Source organism: Phoxinus phoxinus (genome assembly GCF_949152265.1).
Source record: "Phoxinus phoxinus genome assembly, chromosome: 13".
Taxonomy (NCBI): Eukaryota; Metazoa; Chordata; class Actinopteri; order Cypriniformes; family Leuciscidae; genus Phoxinus; species Phoxinus phoxinus.
The window spans coordinates 24,991,101-25,011,904 of record NC_136888.1 but is presented as its reverse complement, the minus strand read 5'-3'; the positions used below and the strand labels follow the sequence as shown (position 1 = coordinate 25,011,904).

At 38.0% G+C, this 20,804-nt stretch overlaps 1 protein-coding gene across 1 annotated transcript in view; it reads right to left on the bottom strand.

Annotated features, from left to right (window-relative positions):
- Positions 1-4,943: 4,943 nt before the first annotated feature.
- The window catches only part of ldah (lipid droplet associated hydrolase), a 38,813-nt gene continuing 22,952 nt past the window's right edge, over positions 4,944-20,804 (bottom strand). The window contains exons 5-7 of the mRNA XM_079632819.1: positions 18,034-18,274; positions 9,692-9,774; positions 4,944-6,904 (exon numbers count right to left, since the gene is read on the bottom strand). Of these exons, the coding sequence (XP_079488945.1) occupies positions 6,713-6,904; positions 9,692-9,774; positions 18,034-18,274 (516 nt within the window). The 3' untranslated portion in view covers positions 4,944-6,712. The remainder of the gene's footprint in view (positions 6,905-9,691; positions 9,775-18,033; positions 18,275-20,804) is intronic.

The window sequence follows — 20,804 nt, the reverse complement described above, 5'->3', positions numbered from 1 at the left end:
CTTAATCTAATTCCTCTCAAGGCAGTTTCTCCAAACAATTTGATTCTTTTTATAAGCAGTCTTTCTTTCACTATTGACACGATCGTGATATCACACCTAGCTTGAAAAGATTAACATTACAGGGCGCCATCTTTGGTTCAAGGAGATAAAGAGGCATGAAGAGTGCCGTTGCCTCTTCTGTTGTTCGGAGGTCTGGAGGTTATCAGCTTAAGCGCTGCATGGGTTACTTCAGCTGTGTCTCGCTACTTTACTAAAGTGAAAAGCCTTAGGAGACATTTAGTAGAGAAGGAGTTTCAATTCAGCATGCCAAGTGCTCTCAGAGAAATGAATGCAAAGCCTGCAGGATTGTCATGGTTCAGTAGAGAGGTTTGGCACCCCTCGGATATACATGCTGATCAGTGCTAAGCAATGTTAACTTACCTTCACCGATATCTGGGTTACTTTACTGTAAAGCAGGGGAAATATATGTTGCTCAAAAAAAGGGGAGGGGGAGAACAATAAGCCGTGACTGATTTTTTCTTTTTCTTTAGGCCTACTAGAACAAAGGCTTAAAATATAAGTGTAAATTATTTTACACATGCCAAAAACGCTTTTCTTAATTTAATGCATTTAGAGTTATGTATTGGCTGCGAAAATTATAATTTTAAAGTAAGAACCAAGGATGATGTCCAAAACTGTCTTAAAAAGGGAGAATGTCTTTTTTATTGACTTTTTATTGTAAATGCACTGTGTATGTGAAAGTATGTATACTGTTAGATAAGGAATTGTACATAATTCAATTGTAAATTATCTGCAATATATTGATTTCTTGTTTTTTTGGGGGGATATAATGTTTATTAGTATATGTATAAAAAAAATATATAAACAAATTTAAATTTAAAAAGCAAAAAGTAAACACACTTAGCATCTTTTCATACTTTTTTATTGCATTGTCATTTTTGTACAGATGATTTTATTAAAAAAAACTAAAAAAACGCTCCCGCACTCTCGCAGCAAATCTTCTTTCCCAGACATCCACATGAAAGTGAACCTTCGGTGACTGTCTGACTCACCCACGGTTCCGGAATCATTATTGGGTTTGTATTTTGTCTCATTTTTTTGCCAGCAAGTATTCAGGAAGTTTCCAGGTGATTCTAAATTCCACACAACACGGGGTGAAGAGGGGGATACGGTATTGTCCGCCGCTGGTGGGGGAGCCGTGTGGCATTGTGTGCTGAACTCCAGGAAACGCTTATGTGTGGAGGGTCTCTGTGGAGGGTTTTTTCTTTTCTTCGGAAATGAATGACTTTGTGCCCTGCCATTGAGCACTTGTCCAGAGGTTATGATGCAAGAGCAATGAGGAGTGGATCATCACTCACTTTTATTACAATACCTCCAATATTTAAAAAGGAGTAACAGAGATAACTTATTCAAAGACGTTTATGCCGTCTGTTAATCTGTTTTTGATGGATAGCAAAACTAATCTGAATCAAGGTCACTAATATTTCCTTTGTTGAGTCTACAGATAGCGCAATAATACACTATATCAAACAATTATTAGAGACAGAGAATAGGTGGCCCCTCACCAAGTCCATTTTTTAGGGATGCTTTTAAATGAACACTGACCCCCAAATATTTGAACAACTGCCTGGAGTCCATGACAAGAGGGGATACAGTTTTTCTTTATGAGAGGAAAGATCTTTTTAAACACGCTTGTTTCTTTTTTATTGAATCATGTCGCAGAATCACAAGTGAGACCAAAAAAAGCACTGCGGTGTCCAGACTTTGACATCTGTCCAGATGTCTTTTCCTGAGAGCCACTTCGGCCCATATAAAATCTCATTCAGGTCAAGAAGTTGATAGACAGCTTGAGATGGAGGAAAGGATGAGGCTGACATCCAAATGTTTTTTTGCGACAATATAGTCAGATTCTGTAGTAACACTGGCCTGAATCTTTAGACACTTGACAGTGGGTATTAATGCTAGTTTTAAAGATGAATGGATGAAATTGTATTAAAAATATAAACAATAACAATATAAAATATAGTAATTTTTTTAATACACTAAATATTTTAAATAAAAAAAGACATTTATTTTCAGCTGGCTAATATGTGACCGCATTCATAGGTCACTTACATATTTTCTGAAATGTTTTTGTCATTTATTTATCGAAATATGTATATTAAAAATAAAACGCATAATAAAATTAATATATTTAAACTATATAAAATATATTAATTACAGTATGATACAATAAATGTTCTAAATTTACAGGTATTGTCATTTATCCATTACTACATCATTAAGGAAATCTCATTTCCATGGCCAGCATGTTGTAAACTTACATATCAAACAGGCTAAATATGTACATTTTGTTGTATGATTTATCAGCACGTTTAATATAGCTGAATGCAAAGGCAGTTCATTGCATCAAACTCAGGGTTGTCTGGCTTGTCTTTTAGTGTGTTTTTCCCATGAAGATTTCCATCCATTTCTGCTCAGTTTACTTTTCGTTTCGCTTCTACATAAAGTGTATGATTCCACTACACTCTGATGTTAATGTAAATACTGTGTTTAAACTGATCTTATTCCCCTAAACCGAATCAATAGCAATGATGGGCCACCGTTGGGGACAATTCTGGCTCTCTGTAAGTTACACAACCTGAAAAACATTTCCAATACTCCCGTGAGAGCAGGCTTATGGGATGGGATGCACTGTTTGCTTTTCCTACACTCAAAGTTTGTGTCATTGAAGGAGAATGTAGGACCTGAATTATATATATGAATAGGACATAGCTACAGTGTTGCTATAATGTTTTGGAAGACAAATCTCACAACAGCACCAAATACAGTAGGCTTACATTTAGTAGAAAATATCTATTTCAATTTTATCCCCAGATCAGAGCGTATCAGATGATGTTAAGTTGGTACAAAAACTGGGAGAGAGGGGAACAAAGAGCAACTATTGCGATGTCAAAACAAAACATAACAAAGACCAGGGGGAAAGAAAATGATCTATTGCAGATGATATTTGGCAGGAAAATACCAGAGTATCTTTGGAACGATTCTTCATCACCACAAGAGAACCCAAACCACTCTGGAGACGTAAAACAGTAAAGCTTGTTTGCTTTGCCACAATTCAATCCACCCGGGCAGGATTACTCCATTTCCTTCTATGAACTAGCCCTGCCTCCTGGTTTAAATCAAGGATAAGCAAATTAAGGGGCTTTGTCATTCTTTTTGAGAAGGCTGGAAAGGAAGATTAAAGAGACCTGGGCTTACACGGAGAGTCCCGACTCTCAGAGAGAACGGGAAACAGATCAGATGGAAATATTTACCCTGCGTTTGCTGAGCCGCTCGGCAACGAGATGCGCCAATCACTGCCGGAACGGTCCACCTACAGGACGTCCTGGTACTGAAGACGACAGATTTCAAATCAACTGAACAAGTTGGTGTGAATGGGCCACGTGTCAGTACTTGTTGAGGACCTGTGCGGTGTTGTGCCAAAGCCTTTTCTAAAGAAATATCTGTCATCATTTAGTGGCCCTTGGGGGAATTTCCTTGCCACTTTTTCTTATATAATGAAAGCTCCAAAATGCCAAAAAAGGGCCATTGTACTGCTACTTTTTCACAGTGTCAAGTTGAAGTCACAATGAAATCAAAATGGTAAATTAATTTTTTTTCTGGAATATTGCTGTATTTATTATAAATTCCCAATCCATGTGCCCTTGTTATCATTAATCAAAGTAACTCCCCGTCCCTCTTGTGACAGTGTTAGGGTGGGACAACCTGTCACTCAAATGATTTACAGCAAACCACAACCATAAAAAAAATGCATTCTGTGTGAACGGCCCTAAAAGTATCACAAAAGTCTTCCAAATGACTTATGCAATATATTCCAAATGTTTTGAAGCAGAGAAAAATTAGGTTATTGGCTCATAACCATCTCCTCTGGTGGGCTGTTAACCAGTTTAACAAGATTGAGTTAAACTTGAGAATGCGATGATCTGATTTGAAAACAAATCATTCAGAATCAACTGATTTGATGAATAGATCTGACTCAAAATAATGATTTGCTCAGGAATTGGACATCTCGTCTCTCAGTTCTTCCAGGGAATAATGATAAAAATGTTGGTCTGTTCCATCACAAGGCTTTAGAAGACGTGGAATACAGCACTTGAGTCATATGGACCAATTTATGATAATTTTATGGTGCTTTTTTATTTTATTTTTGGAGCTTGACAGTCCCAGTTCTCATTCATCTTTATTGTATGTTAAAATGTGGACAGGATATTCTTCAGAAATTAAGAAAATAAGTCACACAGGTTTGAAACGACATCACTTTGAATATGAGCATCAGAGTCAAATATGAGAGTTTTGATGTTTCATTACATCGACTGAGGTGGTTAGAGGACTGAATAACATTACGGGGTCCCTGGGCATTTGAGGTAAACTGTCAAAATATTTCACTTGGTAATTCCCAGGAAACCATGCAAGTGGAGAACAAACCTACAGCCGGGTTTTCTTATGAGAGGTCCCGCTTTGGCTCCCCATTCACCATAAAGCAAACTCTTGGGATATGTCAGGAGCCAAGTTGGGGCCTAAAGAATCCAAACAGGTCTCAAGCTAAGAGAATAGCAGCTTTACAGGTAAAACACTATTCCAGAATCCTGCTGATGCAGTCTGGAGAATAAAAATGATCCAGGGTTAATGTTGAGGTCCATTTATGTGGAGACAGCTCAAATATGCATAATGTTTCTGCCTTTAACCAGGGTCAGCCCAAGTTTCATTAAAATTCATAATATTGTGGTCCATGCTAGTACAGGCATTTCCTGCCATATTAATACAATTTCTCTTCAGAAAGAAATCAAATCACATGTAACATGTCCTGAGTGTAAAACATTTCATTAAAAAAAAAAAAAAAAAAGGTTCAAGAGATCATACACAAGTGATACACGATGGTAAAGCAATATTCAGCAAAAGGGACAATTGTCTCTTTACAAGCTTTTATTGATTCAAAATGTTTTATTAACAATATATCACATTTGTTAACAATTTTAATTAAACTATACGTCTGTATAGTTTACATTACATATTATTGTATTTTTTTCCACATTTTATCATAAAATAACTTTATATAATTTGTTATGTTGAAAAACTTATTTTCCATCAAGAGGACAATATGGTCATGCCAGGCTGTTGTTGTTTATAAGAATCTTGTTCTTAAAGGTGCATTGTGTAATATTTAGGAGGATCTGTTGACAGAAATGCAATATTATTTACATAACTATGTTTTCAGTGGTGTATAAAGACCTTACTTAATGAACCGTTATGTTTTTATTATCTTATGGCGCTTTTCCACTACACAATACCAGCTCGCCTCGACTCGCCTTTGTTTGGTTTTCCACTGTGTAAAAGTTGTACCGGTACCTGCTTCCAGGTCCTTTTTTCGTATCACCTCCGGCGAGGTTCTAAGCGAGCCGAGGCGAGCTGAGGCGATACTAAAATATGACGTGAAACACGGCAGATTGCTGATTGGTCAGAGAGAATCGTCACTATTCACTGCGTCATCACTGCACGCGCCAGACGTAGTATCCTGAATAACCCCGGCATTTTTAAATAGTTTTGCCAGAGATTGCGTGATATACCCATTACTATATTATGTAAAACAGCATACACTCGATTTCCTCCATTGTCCTGTGTGTGTGTGGGTAGCAGGTGTGTGTCGCGTCGCTATGACGACCAGATCCTATTGTGGAGGTACTATCTGCAATGGAAAACGGAGCGAAAAGCGAGCCGAGTCGAGTCGAGTCGAGCTGGTACTGGTAATGGAAAAGCGCCACTAGAATGAGGCATTTCTATCTACAAACACCGCGGGTCCCCTTACAATGAAATAGCCATTTTGTGCAGACATGTTTCTATGGTAGCTCTAATCAGACAAACGCGTTTCATCACTATGTTGTTCTTCGTGCAAAGAAGCAGCTAAAGTCAGCGAATAAAACATTGACACAACGATTAACAAGTAACAATAATATTTGCAATAACATATCGTTTTACTGAATAATCAAGTAAACCTAATTTCTTAATTTATCTTTGTAAAGAAACCTTATAGCTTAAATGGCTACTCTGCGGTCTCACACGACAACATCTTTTCCTGTCGGCCACCGTAACTTCTGTTGGTTGCAATTCGCAACCTCACCACTAGATGCCGCTAAAAATTACACAGTGCACCTTTAAATGACTTGTCTGGTACATCTGGTTGTCAAGTTTGGAAAATTACAGATTTCCACAAAAATAAATTATTTATGCAATACACTGAAAAGTTGAAGGACAAGATACATTTACTTACACGTATTTGAGAATTCAATTATCATATATTTTTACAATCTATTAACATCTTTATGAATATTTCGAGAAAAAATTAAATATCACCAATACATTAGTCATAGAGCTCCATCGTGACACGTGACATGCTTGATACGTCACCATGGAATTCACACTGCACCGACACGCCGACCAACGACAACAGACACCGACTGAACATCTTAATTTGGCATTTGTCAGGTCATGGAATGTTTGAAAAGTGACATACAGTAATCTGGTGATCTGTTGGTTCAGTGTGAATTAGCTTCACATTCTAAAATAATGGTCATTTTAAAGAAACTCACACAAGGGGCTCAGATAGAATATTTGTCTGTTAGACATTAAAGTTGAATAAATGTTATTCTGGCAGTCAGAGCGTCCTCAAATCATCCAAGATCCACTCAGCCGTCATGTTAGCCATTTCCTGCCCTGAATCCAGGACGAATGCATGCCGGATGCCCCTCTCACACAGGCGAATGTCCCCTTCAGGGAAGTCCTTTCTGATATCATGGTAATACTGCACAGGGCACCAGTGGTCCGTAGCTCCATAGTAAAAAATAATCTGACAGAGGAAAACAAAATCAATACCCAAAGCCAAAAAAAGACAAACCTAAAATGATTTAGGTTGGTTCCCGCACTGTATGTGGGATTCACCACTATGACCACCATGCATCATAATAAGAGCAGAGCTTCTACAAATCCGCTTTTCTGACATCCATTTGAGAGAAAGCTAGTACATGTGTGTCACAAAACCCCATATTTCACTTTAAAGGCACAATCTATGATGTAAGAATAACAAAAGTAGCAGCCCTCCCATTTGCATAGGAACTTAGACCACCACTGGAGTTTATAGTATGTGCTGCTCCATATTCATCAGCTCACCTCACAATTTCAGAAACCGCTATCAATGAATGACAAATGCCATCATTTAAAGCTCGAAAACATTTTGCTTTGAGAAAAGAATTAAACTAGGGCTGTCAAATAATTAAAAGATTTAATCAAAGTAATTACATTATACACTATTAAAACACGAATAAAATGTGTTTAATTTATCTGTTTTTAAATAATGTATTTAAAAATAGGATAAAATAAAATATAATAAAATATAATGCAATAACGTTATAATACAATACAATCTAGAAAAATAAAATAGGTTTGGGTCAGGGGGCATGAGTAAATAGGTAATTTTCTAATGTACTGATTATTAATAATTAGTAAACTGACAGCCCTAGTCAAAAACGTTCATTTTGATTCAAGGTATGATCAGTCAAATATCATTTGGCAGATGACACATAAAAATAGACTGTTCATCATGTGCCATAAATCTATAAAACAGAATGGAGAAAGTCTTTAACAAAGGCGGAGCAAAATGATTCCAAATGGGAAAACAATTAAGATTGCATTTCAATCAAACAAAATATAAGAAAGATTGACATTAAATCCGCTACGTCCACCATGTCCCCTCAGACACCGGTGTGGACACTTGAAGGGTATTTCCTCCAGTTAGGCTTCCGTAACCTGGGCTGAATGATGCCAATAACATCAATGTGAAAGGAAAAACCACCCGTGCAGATTTCTGAAGGCTATTTATTGGTGAGACCTCGAGAGCCGTACACAATAGAAAGATCAAATTCTCTTGTCAACTGCTTTGCATGATTTCTCTGACAAACTGCATAATGTATAGCCTTTGCCGACTGTACCAGTTAATCATGATGGGTTCTACATCTGTCGGCCTGATCGATTTCACCACAGCCCATAAATCTAATAGAGGAGTCAGATGCATGTGGTTTAAGGCTGAGAGGGGTTTAAACATATGACCTCCTGTCTTCACCTTCAGCTTTTTCGGAAGAAAATTATTCTAGCATCGCTATTGGCAAGCGAGACGGACTGCGAAGCCGATACCAAAGAATGCCACATACTCTGACACCCATACGGACAAACAGACAATGGTAGTCAGAGACATGGACGGAAAAGTAGAGCTTCCTTCCTCCATGGAATTATGGGTGGGATGCTAAAAGATCAGACCGGGAAAACATTCGATCGGTTTCCAGACTCCAGGGAATTTCTGAAGCTTTGACCAGGAATCACTTGGAGTCGAGGTGCTATGTGTAACATAAGAAGCAGGCCTCGAGTGCGACTCTTAAGAGCGGTGACGATATCACCTTTTTAACTGCTGACAGATATAGACCATCAGGAGCTCCTCTGCATGTGTACGCAGTCTCTGCTTTGCATCACACCACAGTACTGAAAGGAACACATGGTTCTTCCGCCTATGCTTCCATTGAGAAAACGGAAGGGTTGGAGGAACGTGCTTTGAGATCTGATATCTTTTGATTGGTTATCATTGGTTTCATCTGCGTCTAACGTGTTTCGAGGTTTGTTCAACGCCCTTAATATGTAGGAAATTATGGAAAGCTGTGTCATCTGATTGTTTCAGTAAAAACAAATAACAATGGGGAACAATGCTGTCGGCAACAAATGACTTATTACAGTTATCTACAAGTGATCCATCAACATTTTGGCCCCAGACAATATATCAGTTGATTTTCCATATTTAATCGTGCATGCTCTTTTCCACATTTTTTACATTTAGATTACCTTTGCCATGTAATGCTCATGTTATATTTTTAGGTCAATCTTTAAAAACATTATTCATTTAATAACATTGCTAAATGCAATCTTAGGCCAATCTCAAAACAAACATCAATTTTCATACTGCACATTATTATGTGATGCCTAGCAATTGAATTTTTTTTTAAATTTATTTTTATTTAGACAAAATAGTACATTTATTGGCTATTTATCACTTATATAATATTATAGTTTTTTGAGAGATGTAATATCCCTACATAATTGTACTATTTATTTATATTAAATATAATGCATAGTTTAATGTATTTCTAAAAGAGACTGGATATGTATATTGACCGAATAATAAAACATGCATTATAGAGAGAGAGAGTGATAGACTAACACAACATCTCATAAGATACATTGTAGGATACAGATGTTCTTGAATTAGCCACAAATCAGTTCGATACTGTTGGGAATAGAGTTTGTTTAAAGTAACTTGATCAATTCTGACATGTGCATAATTACAACATTTTTAATTACACCATTTTGTCTATACTGTCATTTTTATTCAAACAGCACTTTAAATATTGTTCCTTCCATCCTTCCTTCTTAAGTGAAATAAATCACTAAAAAGTTATCTTATTAAGATTAATAGAATTGATAGTTGTTCCAAACAAAGGCTAATTTAAATTGAGTGTTTTTGGCTTTTGGCCATGTCCTGAATTTTTTATTTTCACTTTTATTTGGTACATCACTCTAATCTACTGTTTATTACCTTGCTGAGATGTTGACGAATAGTTGCGTTGTCTCTTTCTACAACCAGTCTCATTTCTTGGCTTCCCATGTACATACCATTGGCTGTAGAGACAGAGAGACAACAACAGAGACAGACATGTGGATTAGCATATTACAGAATTGCAATAAATGAGGTAGTGCAAACAGAACTTTGTAAACATTTGCATTATACATCGGCCACTGCCAGGTTTACTAAACATGTAGAGTATCAAAATTAAATACACATCCAAAAACGGCACAACCTCAAAGGCAGTGCTCGTACAAACACGGAAACAGCAACCAGTTCATGAGGATTACATCTGTTCCCGTTCATATTTACTGGATGTACACTCCTACTAACAGTTTAATGATGCACAATGATGTCATTGATTTAGGGTTCAGACTCTGTGCACTGAAGTGACGTATGTCGTTTGTGAATATTTTATATGATGTGTTCCCTGGTTTCTACGTGCAGGCTTTGCAGAGTGGATATTTAAAAGAAATGCCATTGATTTTATACTCCATCGTTTTTGTGTGTGAGTGTGTGTGTGTCTGTTTTGTTTTGTTTGTTTGTTTGTTTTTTGGTGGAAAGAGGGTTTATTAAAATATGCTAAATAAATAAACATAAACTAAGAAGCTGGTGAGTACATATATATGTAAAAATGTAAAATGTTATTGAAAGAAGTCACTTATCACTACAGTTTAAACAGAAAAAATTATTATTAAAATTTAAAGTAATTGTTTTCTATTTTAATAAAAAAGTAATTTATTCCTGTGATGACAAAGCTGTGATGTCATTACTCCCAGTCTTCAAGGTTACATGATCTTTCAGAAAAAGTTTTGAATTAATTAATCTGAATAAAACGTGAAAAATAAAATAAAAATTCAAACTTCAATGTTGGGTTTCTATGTTTTATGGGGACATTCCATATATTCCATACATTATATTCCAAGTATATATATTCCAATATACATGCCTGTATATTCCATTGACTGTATATTATAGCCCCTAACCTAAACCTACCTATTAAAAAAACGTTATGCTTTTGTACATTTTCAAACAACATCACTTAGTATGATTTATAAGCTGTTTTCCTCATGGGGACCTAAAAACGTCCCCACAAGGACAAGGATTTTTCGGATATTGCCATCTTTGTGGGGACATTCTGTCTCCATGATGTAGGGTTTACCAGGAGCACACACACACACACACACACACACACAAATCTAGAGGTTCATAAGCAAATGCAAGCTGCTTGACCTTGATGCCCTTGGCAACAATTCAGAGAGACTGATCCTGACCCTGATCTTGCGCGGGCCAAACATTTGGCCAAGAGATGTGTTAATATCCTTTCTCATCAGGACATTCCGTTGATGATTGTTCACCCTCAGACTATGGAGGAAGTGTGTACATGTGTGTGTGTGGGTGCATGAAGAAAGCATCTCTGTGTGTGTGTGTGTGTGTGTGCGTGTGCATGTGTGTGTGTGTGTAAGGAAAAACTCCTCAAATGACTTGCTTCCACTGAGTGAAAAGGAAGTGTGGGTATGATCACACATCCGCACGGCTCTAATGCTATCATATTAATCATGGCCGTGTACTATATCATCCAGCACTGTTAACACATTTCACAAGACTGAGAGCCACATACTAAAAAGGCAAGTAATCAATTTTATCCCTTTCTCAAAGCAGAAAAGCACAGGGAATTAAAAAAAAGAATAATAATTTAAAGTTACGCCATGTTTCATTAGTAAGTTCATTTTTAATGTTTCCTCTTTCAGACTGGAGAGTTTAATTCAGCACTATATTTTTACAGAGGAAATGATTTTTGGAAATGGGGAAAACTGAATGAAAGCCTTCTGTGCAAACTAGGGTTTTTCCACATTTCATTAGTGGTTGCGAAAAGAATTATTACAGTCCTTGGTATGCATATTTGCCTACTAAATAGTATGCAAAAAAGCAGTACATCAAATTAGTACCATGTTCGAATCCAAAGTATTCATAAAACAGTGCAATACCCAGATGACATACTGCTTCTATTGAGATTCTAAAGTGTGCATCTGATTTTGTAGGTCACATGACAGTGGCAACATGGCGGATGTATGTCCAGAGTGTATTCATACTACACACATGCATATCAATAGAATATCATGGATAATTGGAGGCGAGTTATTTTTATTTGGGCCAGTAAATAACCCCCAGAACCATAGCAACAGCATAGCAACATGCTAAAAACACAACTTAAGGTGTGGTTTTTGGTGCTAAACATCTTAGTAAGACCATGACAACCGATCACTAAAGAGTACAAATCTAGCTTCAGGTCTGATCTGTAACTTCCTTCAATGCATGCCTTAACACAAAAAAGAAAACAGAGTGTGCCAGTCATATTTCAAAGAACCGAGCAAGAGGGACTCATGGTAGAATGTCTCCTTTATTCCCAGCATCAGAGAGGTTTCAGAGTCACTTAAGTGTTTGGGTTGGCTGCTTTTTGCTTCCAAATAAATGTTAAAGTTATATGTAAGCTTTCCTTTGCATTTTGATGTGTACTAAAGGGAGACATGAGTCATTTGAGATGAGGTGCAAACAAATATTTGCCATAGAAAACAATGAACACATAGAAGACCTACTAAGGCATCTAATTTTATTACACTAAACACATCACAAACAACATCTCCACCCACTGAGGTAAACTGGATCAGAGGATGTTTAAACTAGAGGGTTTTAAAGAAGAGTAAAGGTCACTGCATTTCCACTACCCAATGATTCAAATACAAGAATCTGTGAATGTAAGTAAATAATCAGGAAGGCCTGTTGCAGTTTTCCGATCAAATCATGATATGTGAGATAACTACAATCATTGAGCCCTTTAAATCTCATTACATATCATATATCCAAATAAGAACATTTTAAGTTGACATATTTCTGGTACTTTAAGAGTTTGATTAATTCTAAATCCTTGATATAGGTTGTTGCTATGGGAATGCAGAGCAATCCACTTTACTGATTTAAATTCATGAAATTACATGAAAGTAATTAAATGCAATAAAAAGAGGAGATGGGACCATTTCTTTAGATTGGGAATGAAGAACATATTAAAAACAAACAATAATTTTTTAACGAGAAATGAAGGCTAAATTGCTGAAAATACATAAAAAGTTAGAACAGAATCATTATTCTGTGATGACAGACGGATGGATGGACAAACAGACAGACAGACCTCTTATTAATATTCAGGTGGGTGGGTAAAAAAAAAAAAAATCAAGAGTGTGAAATGAGAGTGGACTTGACAACATTTAGAATATTAAATTTATGTTTTACAACCCAATGAAATATCAGTTTAGAAAACCACTTAAATCAAACTTTTATGTCTACTAGTTTAACGTAAATAAATGACTTTCCCTTCAGTTGTGTGTGAACACACTGTACTGTAAGTGACAGTCAAAGTAGAGAATTTTAACCGTATTTGTGTGACAATTAATCATCACAAAGTCTTTCATAATCATCACAATCCATCAATACACTTCGCATATTAAAGTGTTGTATAAATCGAAAAGGCGGGAAGACAGATAGGAGGAAAAACCCATGAGGAGAAGGTAGGGGGAAAAGATGGAGAGGTTGAGATCTTTTGAGGGAGATGGGTGTGCCAGTCTTGGGGCAGTGATCTGCGAGACATCCCCTGTTCTATCTCACTTATCTCCAGGGGGGTATCGGGATGGGGGGTTTGGCAGGGCACAGCATTCCAGTCAATTTTACACATCCTCACACATGCACCTAGTTAACAACTGTCTGGAGAGGTAGAACCGAGGGATCTGTGCGCAAAAACGCGGACACAGACACACAAAGACGCAAACAGACAAACACGTGCAGATATTTCAGTGTCTCCTGTTAGCGTCCTGGGTACCTCCATGTGGCAAGGCACAAAATCAAGATGGGGCAGTTGACACGCGTCTATGGACTTTCTTCATTAACATCAAGATTTCAATATTAGGTCATCATACTTTCATAAATTATGAATTTTTAAAAAAGTTGCTGGTATAGTAAATGTATGTTGAAATTGCCAACTTCCCTAAAGTATTTCATATCAAAAACTTATATGGACAGTGCAAGCTCAAGCTGTGATGAACATTCATAACTGAGCCAAATGTTCAACAAAGTAATGACTAATCTTCAAAGATTTATAAAAAACAAATCAATTGCAAAAGACTGTAGTGATTCAAGGGGAAGCAGGAGCCTCGCAAACAAACAAAAGCTTTTTAAATGTTCCATCCTGTTCAGTTCAAGATGCGGATGGGGAACAAAACGTTTTCTTCTTCCACTGTGCCTAATGTGCCTCTAAACTCTTTGCATTTGCGTCCCAATTGTCCTGTTGATATTTATTTTACACCACACATTCCTCTATTGGGTCTAAAACCATCTATTTACGTCTTTTCTCCAGTCACTTTGCATTAGTAACACAAACGAGACAAGTTCATGACGGCAGAACTGTCTGAAGTCCACGGACACAGAAAGAACAGCGTATCGTCCAGTTTCTCCACCGTTTGCACAGACCACAAAGTCACAATGTGCTTCTCTTTATTATATTTCCCTTTAAAAGAGCTAACCGAATGTGACAATTATATTCTCCCTTCCAATTCAATAACACATGTCGTAATAGAAATCCACATAAACTGAAATACAATACAGATTTCTTTTTTCATTGCGTTAAAAAGAACACAAGGTGGGTGGCCATGATCCATTGCATCTCAAGTAGTTTGGAGAGCAGACATTTTGGGGAGTTACTCTGATAAACAAACCTTGCATTATATTGTCATCACGTTTTCATTCATACCCCTAATGAACAGGATATTCCCATTCAACACGTTGGGGTGGCTTGCGTTCTTTTTTCATGACAGATCACACCTGATGCCCTGGTTATGAAATTAACTATAGCTACTTTAGTTATGACTATGTAAACAACTTTTAGAGAAATAAAAATTTCAGCATGACCCTATTATTAGAGAGGGTCAACTGTTCTGCAACGTATCAAAAACCACAATGAGAAAATGACTGTTGTTACATACTGGATGAGAATAATAATAATAAAAAAAACATTTCTGAGGGATTTTTACTGCCCTCTGGGCCAACACAAGACTTGCAGATGTGGTTCTTGGATCTCAAGTAAAATAATAATATAAAAATAATATAAATGACTAGCCCATGGACACAATGTCATAAAATGACAAACCTTCAATATCAGGCAGCACAACGCTCTACGAAGTGTGGAAAATCAGGAATCTATGTATTCAGCTTTGACATGATCAAGTCTCGACACTCGATTGTATTATACAATGATTTTCATGTAAATGATGGGGTAAATGATGTATGTGAAAAACATAATCCTTCAAACATTCAACAGATAATGAAATCAAACATCAATTTCTCATCAGTTCTGTGGTCATTACAGACAGTAAGATTACAATAGATGACATTTAAATCTTTATAAAAAAAGAAAAAGAAAAAAAAAAGTAGGATAGTCAAAACCAAATAGTTTAACTTTTAAGGGGTTCGTTTACACAAGAAAGAAGAGTGTCATATACACCTAGGATGGCTTGAGGAAGAGTAAATTATGGGATAATTTTCATTTTTGGCTGAACTAACACTGAAAACAGATGCAACAAGCTTCTTTGCGCTTGTATATAAGTTTATAAAGTGTAAGTGTAAGTTATAATAAGTGTAATTAAAATAACCAATCTGAACTTGTTCCAAGAGGTTTTGTGGAACAGCTTATTTGAAGCTATAAAATATGATCCAGTTTGTTTTTGCATAACTGTTACAATGAGTATAATATGCACTTTTTAGTCGCCACATTGAGCACTGCATCTTTTTATTGTGTCCTGCTCCATCTAATGGTGATGTGCAGGCAAATACTAGCATAACTTCTATGAATTTATTCATCCTCGTTCCAAACCGGTATGATTTTCTTTATTCTACAGAACACAAAATATATTTTGAAGAATGTTGGAAACAAAACTGTTTTGGAGACTACTTCCATTACATGGACAAAAAAACACTGAGATATTTCTTAAAATATCTTATCTTATTTTCCACAGAAGAAAAAGTCATACAGGTTTGGATTAAATTGAGAATGAGTAAATGATGACAACAATGTTCATTTAAAAACTCGCTGGGAAAAAACAAGAAGGAAGTTACATGTGCTGCTAGATGTTTCCATTGTTATAAAAATCTATGATGAACAGAAAATGCAGGAAGAAACAACAATTGATCAACAGCCAAGCAATTTTGTGTTTTGTTCAGTAATAAGTCTACCAATGTAAAGGTGTTCCACATATAAGCAGAAACAGGTGGCCGGAGGAGGAAGTGAATATGACTCAAAAGTAAGGTGGCAGATAAGAAGTTCACGAGTTTAGCCTCTAGGTTCCAAAATCAGGTCGACGTTAACTTTGTTCCGCTCTAACAGGAAAGGGAGCTACTTGCCGCTACGCTCTGTTTTCCCGCTTTCCCAGGTGAGTCGAATTATGATCGGAACAGCAAAAGAAACTAAAGACAGAGGAGTTCAAACTGCATCTCCAGAGATGGTGGGTCAAATCTCCCGCTTCTCATAAATGAGGCCAACAGAAGCCTGGATAGAAGAGTGCAAAAGTGTTCAATCATAAAACCGTGTCATGAGAACTGGCATAAGTGGTTAGGTGAGTGAAAACAGAAGCTGTGTGAAGTGGAGTGTTGCAGACTACTGAAAGGATAAAGCATATTAGAGACCGTTACATAGCCACTTTCCCTGTGGATCTGCGAGCAGGCACGCCTCATTGACGTTTATGCTCCTAGATGCAGAACCTTGATGTCTGCATGACAGACACTGTGTGCATGCTCCACATGCAGTTAACATCAAAATATCAACATTCTCAGTTTCAAGGAAAGGGATTTCTGAGCAAATAAATCCTTAAATGTGCCCAGGAAGTTCCAGCTAATAGCAACATGCTTTCTTAATTAAGTCTGTCAACTCGCCATTAATTACGGATGTAATACAAGACAGAGAGTCAGAGCAGCTTTTCGTATGCAGTCACGGGCCAGCACTCAATGGTACAAAACGCACGCATGCACATGTGTACATACAGGACCACCTGGCCTTTTCGATGAATAACAAGAGATTAAACTTCCTTGCAGCAGTATTCCAACATTTGTTGGTTTTTAATAAGGAAAGGGGAAGAAGGTTTCACTTGAACATATTGTTCAGATGAAAAAAAAAAGAAGCTAAATCCATTCCAATTGACACTACATGAGAAGTGCTAATGATTAAAAGCATGCTTACAAGCACTGTCAGAAGCAAACCTCCAAATCCCTGCGCAACACAGGGAGAAGGAAACTAAAGGTAGAGCTGACAGCATAAAAAACAGACAAAAAGGAGAAAAGAAGGGCGAGCGAGCGAGTGAGAAAACTGGTTCTTCAGAGCGACTAGAGAGTGGAGCTCACACTAATGCCTCTGGGCTCTACTGAGGCCTCTTTGGCAGAGACTCTCCGGCCATCACAACATCCATCACTCTCCTCCCAGGACAGACAGGGAAAACACTCAGCCTTTCACCTAGAGAGAGACTGTGTTAGCGGTCCGTTCGTTCTCTTGCTCGCTGGAGAGGCCTCTTAATTACTCCTACTCACAACACTTCATCTGCACCATTAGTTCATGTACAGAAAGCCCTGGAGATCAAATATGAGTTATGATAAATACAACTTTATTCAAAACATTGTGAGATACTGCTCTCTTGGCTGCCACTCAAATATTATTTGCGTTTTCCCTCTCTTCGGCCTCGACTTTATCTCAACTAAATCGGCCGAGTCATCTTTGAAGTGGTGATATACTTCTTATCGTATGATAAAAAGAGAGAGCAACGCATCTGAACAGTCAAGGTTTGGAGGGATGCCAACATGTGAACTTCTGAAAGGTTTCAGCACCTCATTGAAACAGGGATTAGATCTTTGGAGCAGAGTCCAAACTAAGAGAGTATGAAATGGAGACCTGAGGGGACATCACTGAGGTGAACAGAAAGTTTGCGTGAGGGTTACACTTTAGCAGTGTCTATTAGTGCTCAGAATATTACAGATGCTGCAAAAGATTATCACACGCTGAGATGCATCCAAACAAGAAAAAAAACATGACCAGTAGATATTTCTGGTCCAAATAACTTTCTGAGGGAGGGGGGAATTTTGCAAAATGGATTAAAATTGCGAAAAACATTGTTCGATCAATATATCAAACCACCCAATACACATTACAGTGCATTCTATAGCTTGTTCTATTCAAACAATAAAGTAAAAAGTTTACAGTTTACAGTTGAGAACACAAGGAAACTCACCAGCACAGTCTACATTGATCAGGCTGACGGTGGATGAGATGATGGAGGTGTCCAGTGTGTATAAATTCCTCAGGGCCAGATGCACCATGCTGATCTTCAGCCTCTCTGGAAGGAGGGAGAGCAGGAAGATGGGCAAATAGAAGGCGTACCGCAGTCGACAGAGCACAGGGGTCATGACCTTTCCTTGAGGGCTACAGGCCATGCGCTCAATCGTGGGGAAGAGCATCACTGCCTTTACAACCTAAGGATGAGAAGTACATATGGAGATTATTTGAATGAACCATTTCAATTCCTACACTTTCTCTTGGCCCATTTACATTTGGTCATGGTAAGTAATTGACACTTACGCAGAAAACCAAGAACAGCCAAACAAAATGTTACATACTGAGATGTAACGCATAATATTTACGACAGCATTGAAAGCACTTGTAATCATAAGAAATGACATGTCTTAATTTCAATGCTTAAGAGTTATCAAGCTAAGAAAAATGGCATGTATGTGCTCTTGCTATATTATGAAATTGATAGGAGAGACAAGGGAAGGAGGGAACAGAGAGGAGAGAGAGAGACTTCCAGAAACAGGAAACACCTGCCTCTGTTTGGCCATTGAGTAGAAGGCAGCTAGACTCATTCAGTGAGTAAGACAGAGTGGATGTGCTTCATCTGTCTCTACAATCCTTTGCAGTTGCAGCCAAGTATTTTTCAATGAAACTAAACAGTGCAATATCTTCAATTCTCTTGTGTAAAATATGTGATAGCCAGCACAATTCTTTGTCAGCAGTGCCAAAGGCAATCTATTCAGCTTCAAACCACTAAACTTCAAACTCAGCTAGTTCTGCAATCCTGAAAGAGTGCTGGTTTCATCACGCCCCGGCAACAGGCGAACAGGCAAAGTTCTGCTGCCGCTGAATTTATCATCTGAACGGGCCTTAAGGAACTGAAAAATTTCTATTGCTGTCAGTGGGAAAGATGTCAAAATCCGAATGGATGAGCGATTCACATCCCAGAGTTCCTCTGTCATAACAATTACAATTGAGACCATTTCAGAATGGAGATCAAATTAGTTGCTCTGTTTATGTGTGTGAAGAAAAAATCTATACAGTTTACTCAACTATAAACTACATTTTCTGGAGTGAATGTGAACGATGCTTGTAAAACCTACGGTGTTCTGGGTGGTTGCTAAGACTATTACTATCTACTATCCAGTTGGTAAGATGTTCTGAGCAGTTGTTGGCAGGTTGCTATACAATTGCTAAGATGTTTCAGTGCAGTTTCTAGGGTGTTTTGTTAGAATGTAAGAATCCTTTAAGGTGTTCTAAGTACGAGTATTAGTGATAGTGGCCACTAATAAATCTATACACAACTACCTAATACAAATACGGATACAGGAAGCATACAAACCTCTCACATAATACTTTTCATCTGCTTTTCACTGCTCATCCTGATGCCCATCATTTGAGAGAGAGAGAGAGAGAGAGAAAGAGGGGGGGGGGGGGAGCAGTGAAAGAGAAAGGGAAAGGTGAAGAAGAGGGAGTCGTGTGCGGAGCAGGTGATCTTTGATGTGCAAGTAGTGCTTTTGACAAGAAGCAGTTCCTCTTCCTGGAGGTCACAGGAATGTAACAAAGAACACAAAAAAATCTGACAGAGTCTCTGGGAGTGGCTCTTTAATCAGAGAGACAGACGGCCAGTCATACACACACACACTTCTACTTCTAGAGGGTTTCTTCTCTGGTACTGCTGAGGTCAGGAAGGGGGAAGGAGCGCTCTGCATCTGGAGAAGGGGCGAAGAGAGTTTAAACGTCACAATCTGACTTCCACGGATCTGTGATGTGAGGGTGCGATCTGATAGTGGAGGAATGTTAATGATGCACAGATCTACTGGAGCTTCAGACAGCATGATGGATCATACGGCAGTCCAGACCACATCTCTTTCAACTCAACCACTAGCAGTGAGTATCTCAATGGTAATCAGGATGCAACGACTCTCCTCACGTTAGCACCACTCTGTCCCTTCAATTGATGCCTTGCAGTGGAAAGGGCGATGTATTGAACTTTGTTGGAAGTATGTGAATAGGTCCACCTGAAGTCAAAAGCACCTTGTCACCGCTACCCTTAGGAAAAGACTGGACATTTCCTCATGAATCCCGATGGAAACAGGAGGGAAATCCCATGATGTCACTTTCATTTTGATTAATGAATGCACCAAGCCAGGCCATCATGCCCCTCACGTTCTACCAGGCTGAGAGAAACCACTGCCCTTTGCGTGCCAGACTGAACAACCAACAAATCTTGAGTTTTCACAACCGTGTGACTCCAATGGGCTGGACAGTTCGTGGTCACGTCTGGGAGCATTAAAATCTGGAGATGTTGTGAGGGTAATTTGAGACAGGTCTGTGTGCTGTAATGTTTAGGCTTGTGTTTGGCTCAAGCTGTGACTGTAACGATGTTTTATTTGAGTTAAGTATGAAATCACACCAATACTTCAGGACTGTCGGTCTGACCTCTGCTCCCCAAACAGAGGCCCACCCAGAACACTGCGACACACTTGCCTACAAGTTAAGCCACACATCCAAGTCCTCAGGTCTGGGAAGAGAAAGACACATTTTTTTGTCAGGGGAACTTGAGTGTTCCTTTAATCTATTTTTTAACTGCAATCAGAGTAATTAACCAACATGACACTAATAAAATGCATAGCAACACTTCAGCCAACAGCTGTTAAACCAAACTTTACATCTATGCAAACAACATAGAAAATTACATCACCTTCGCAG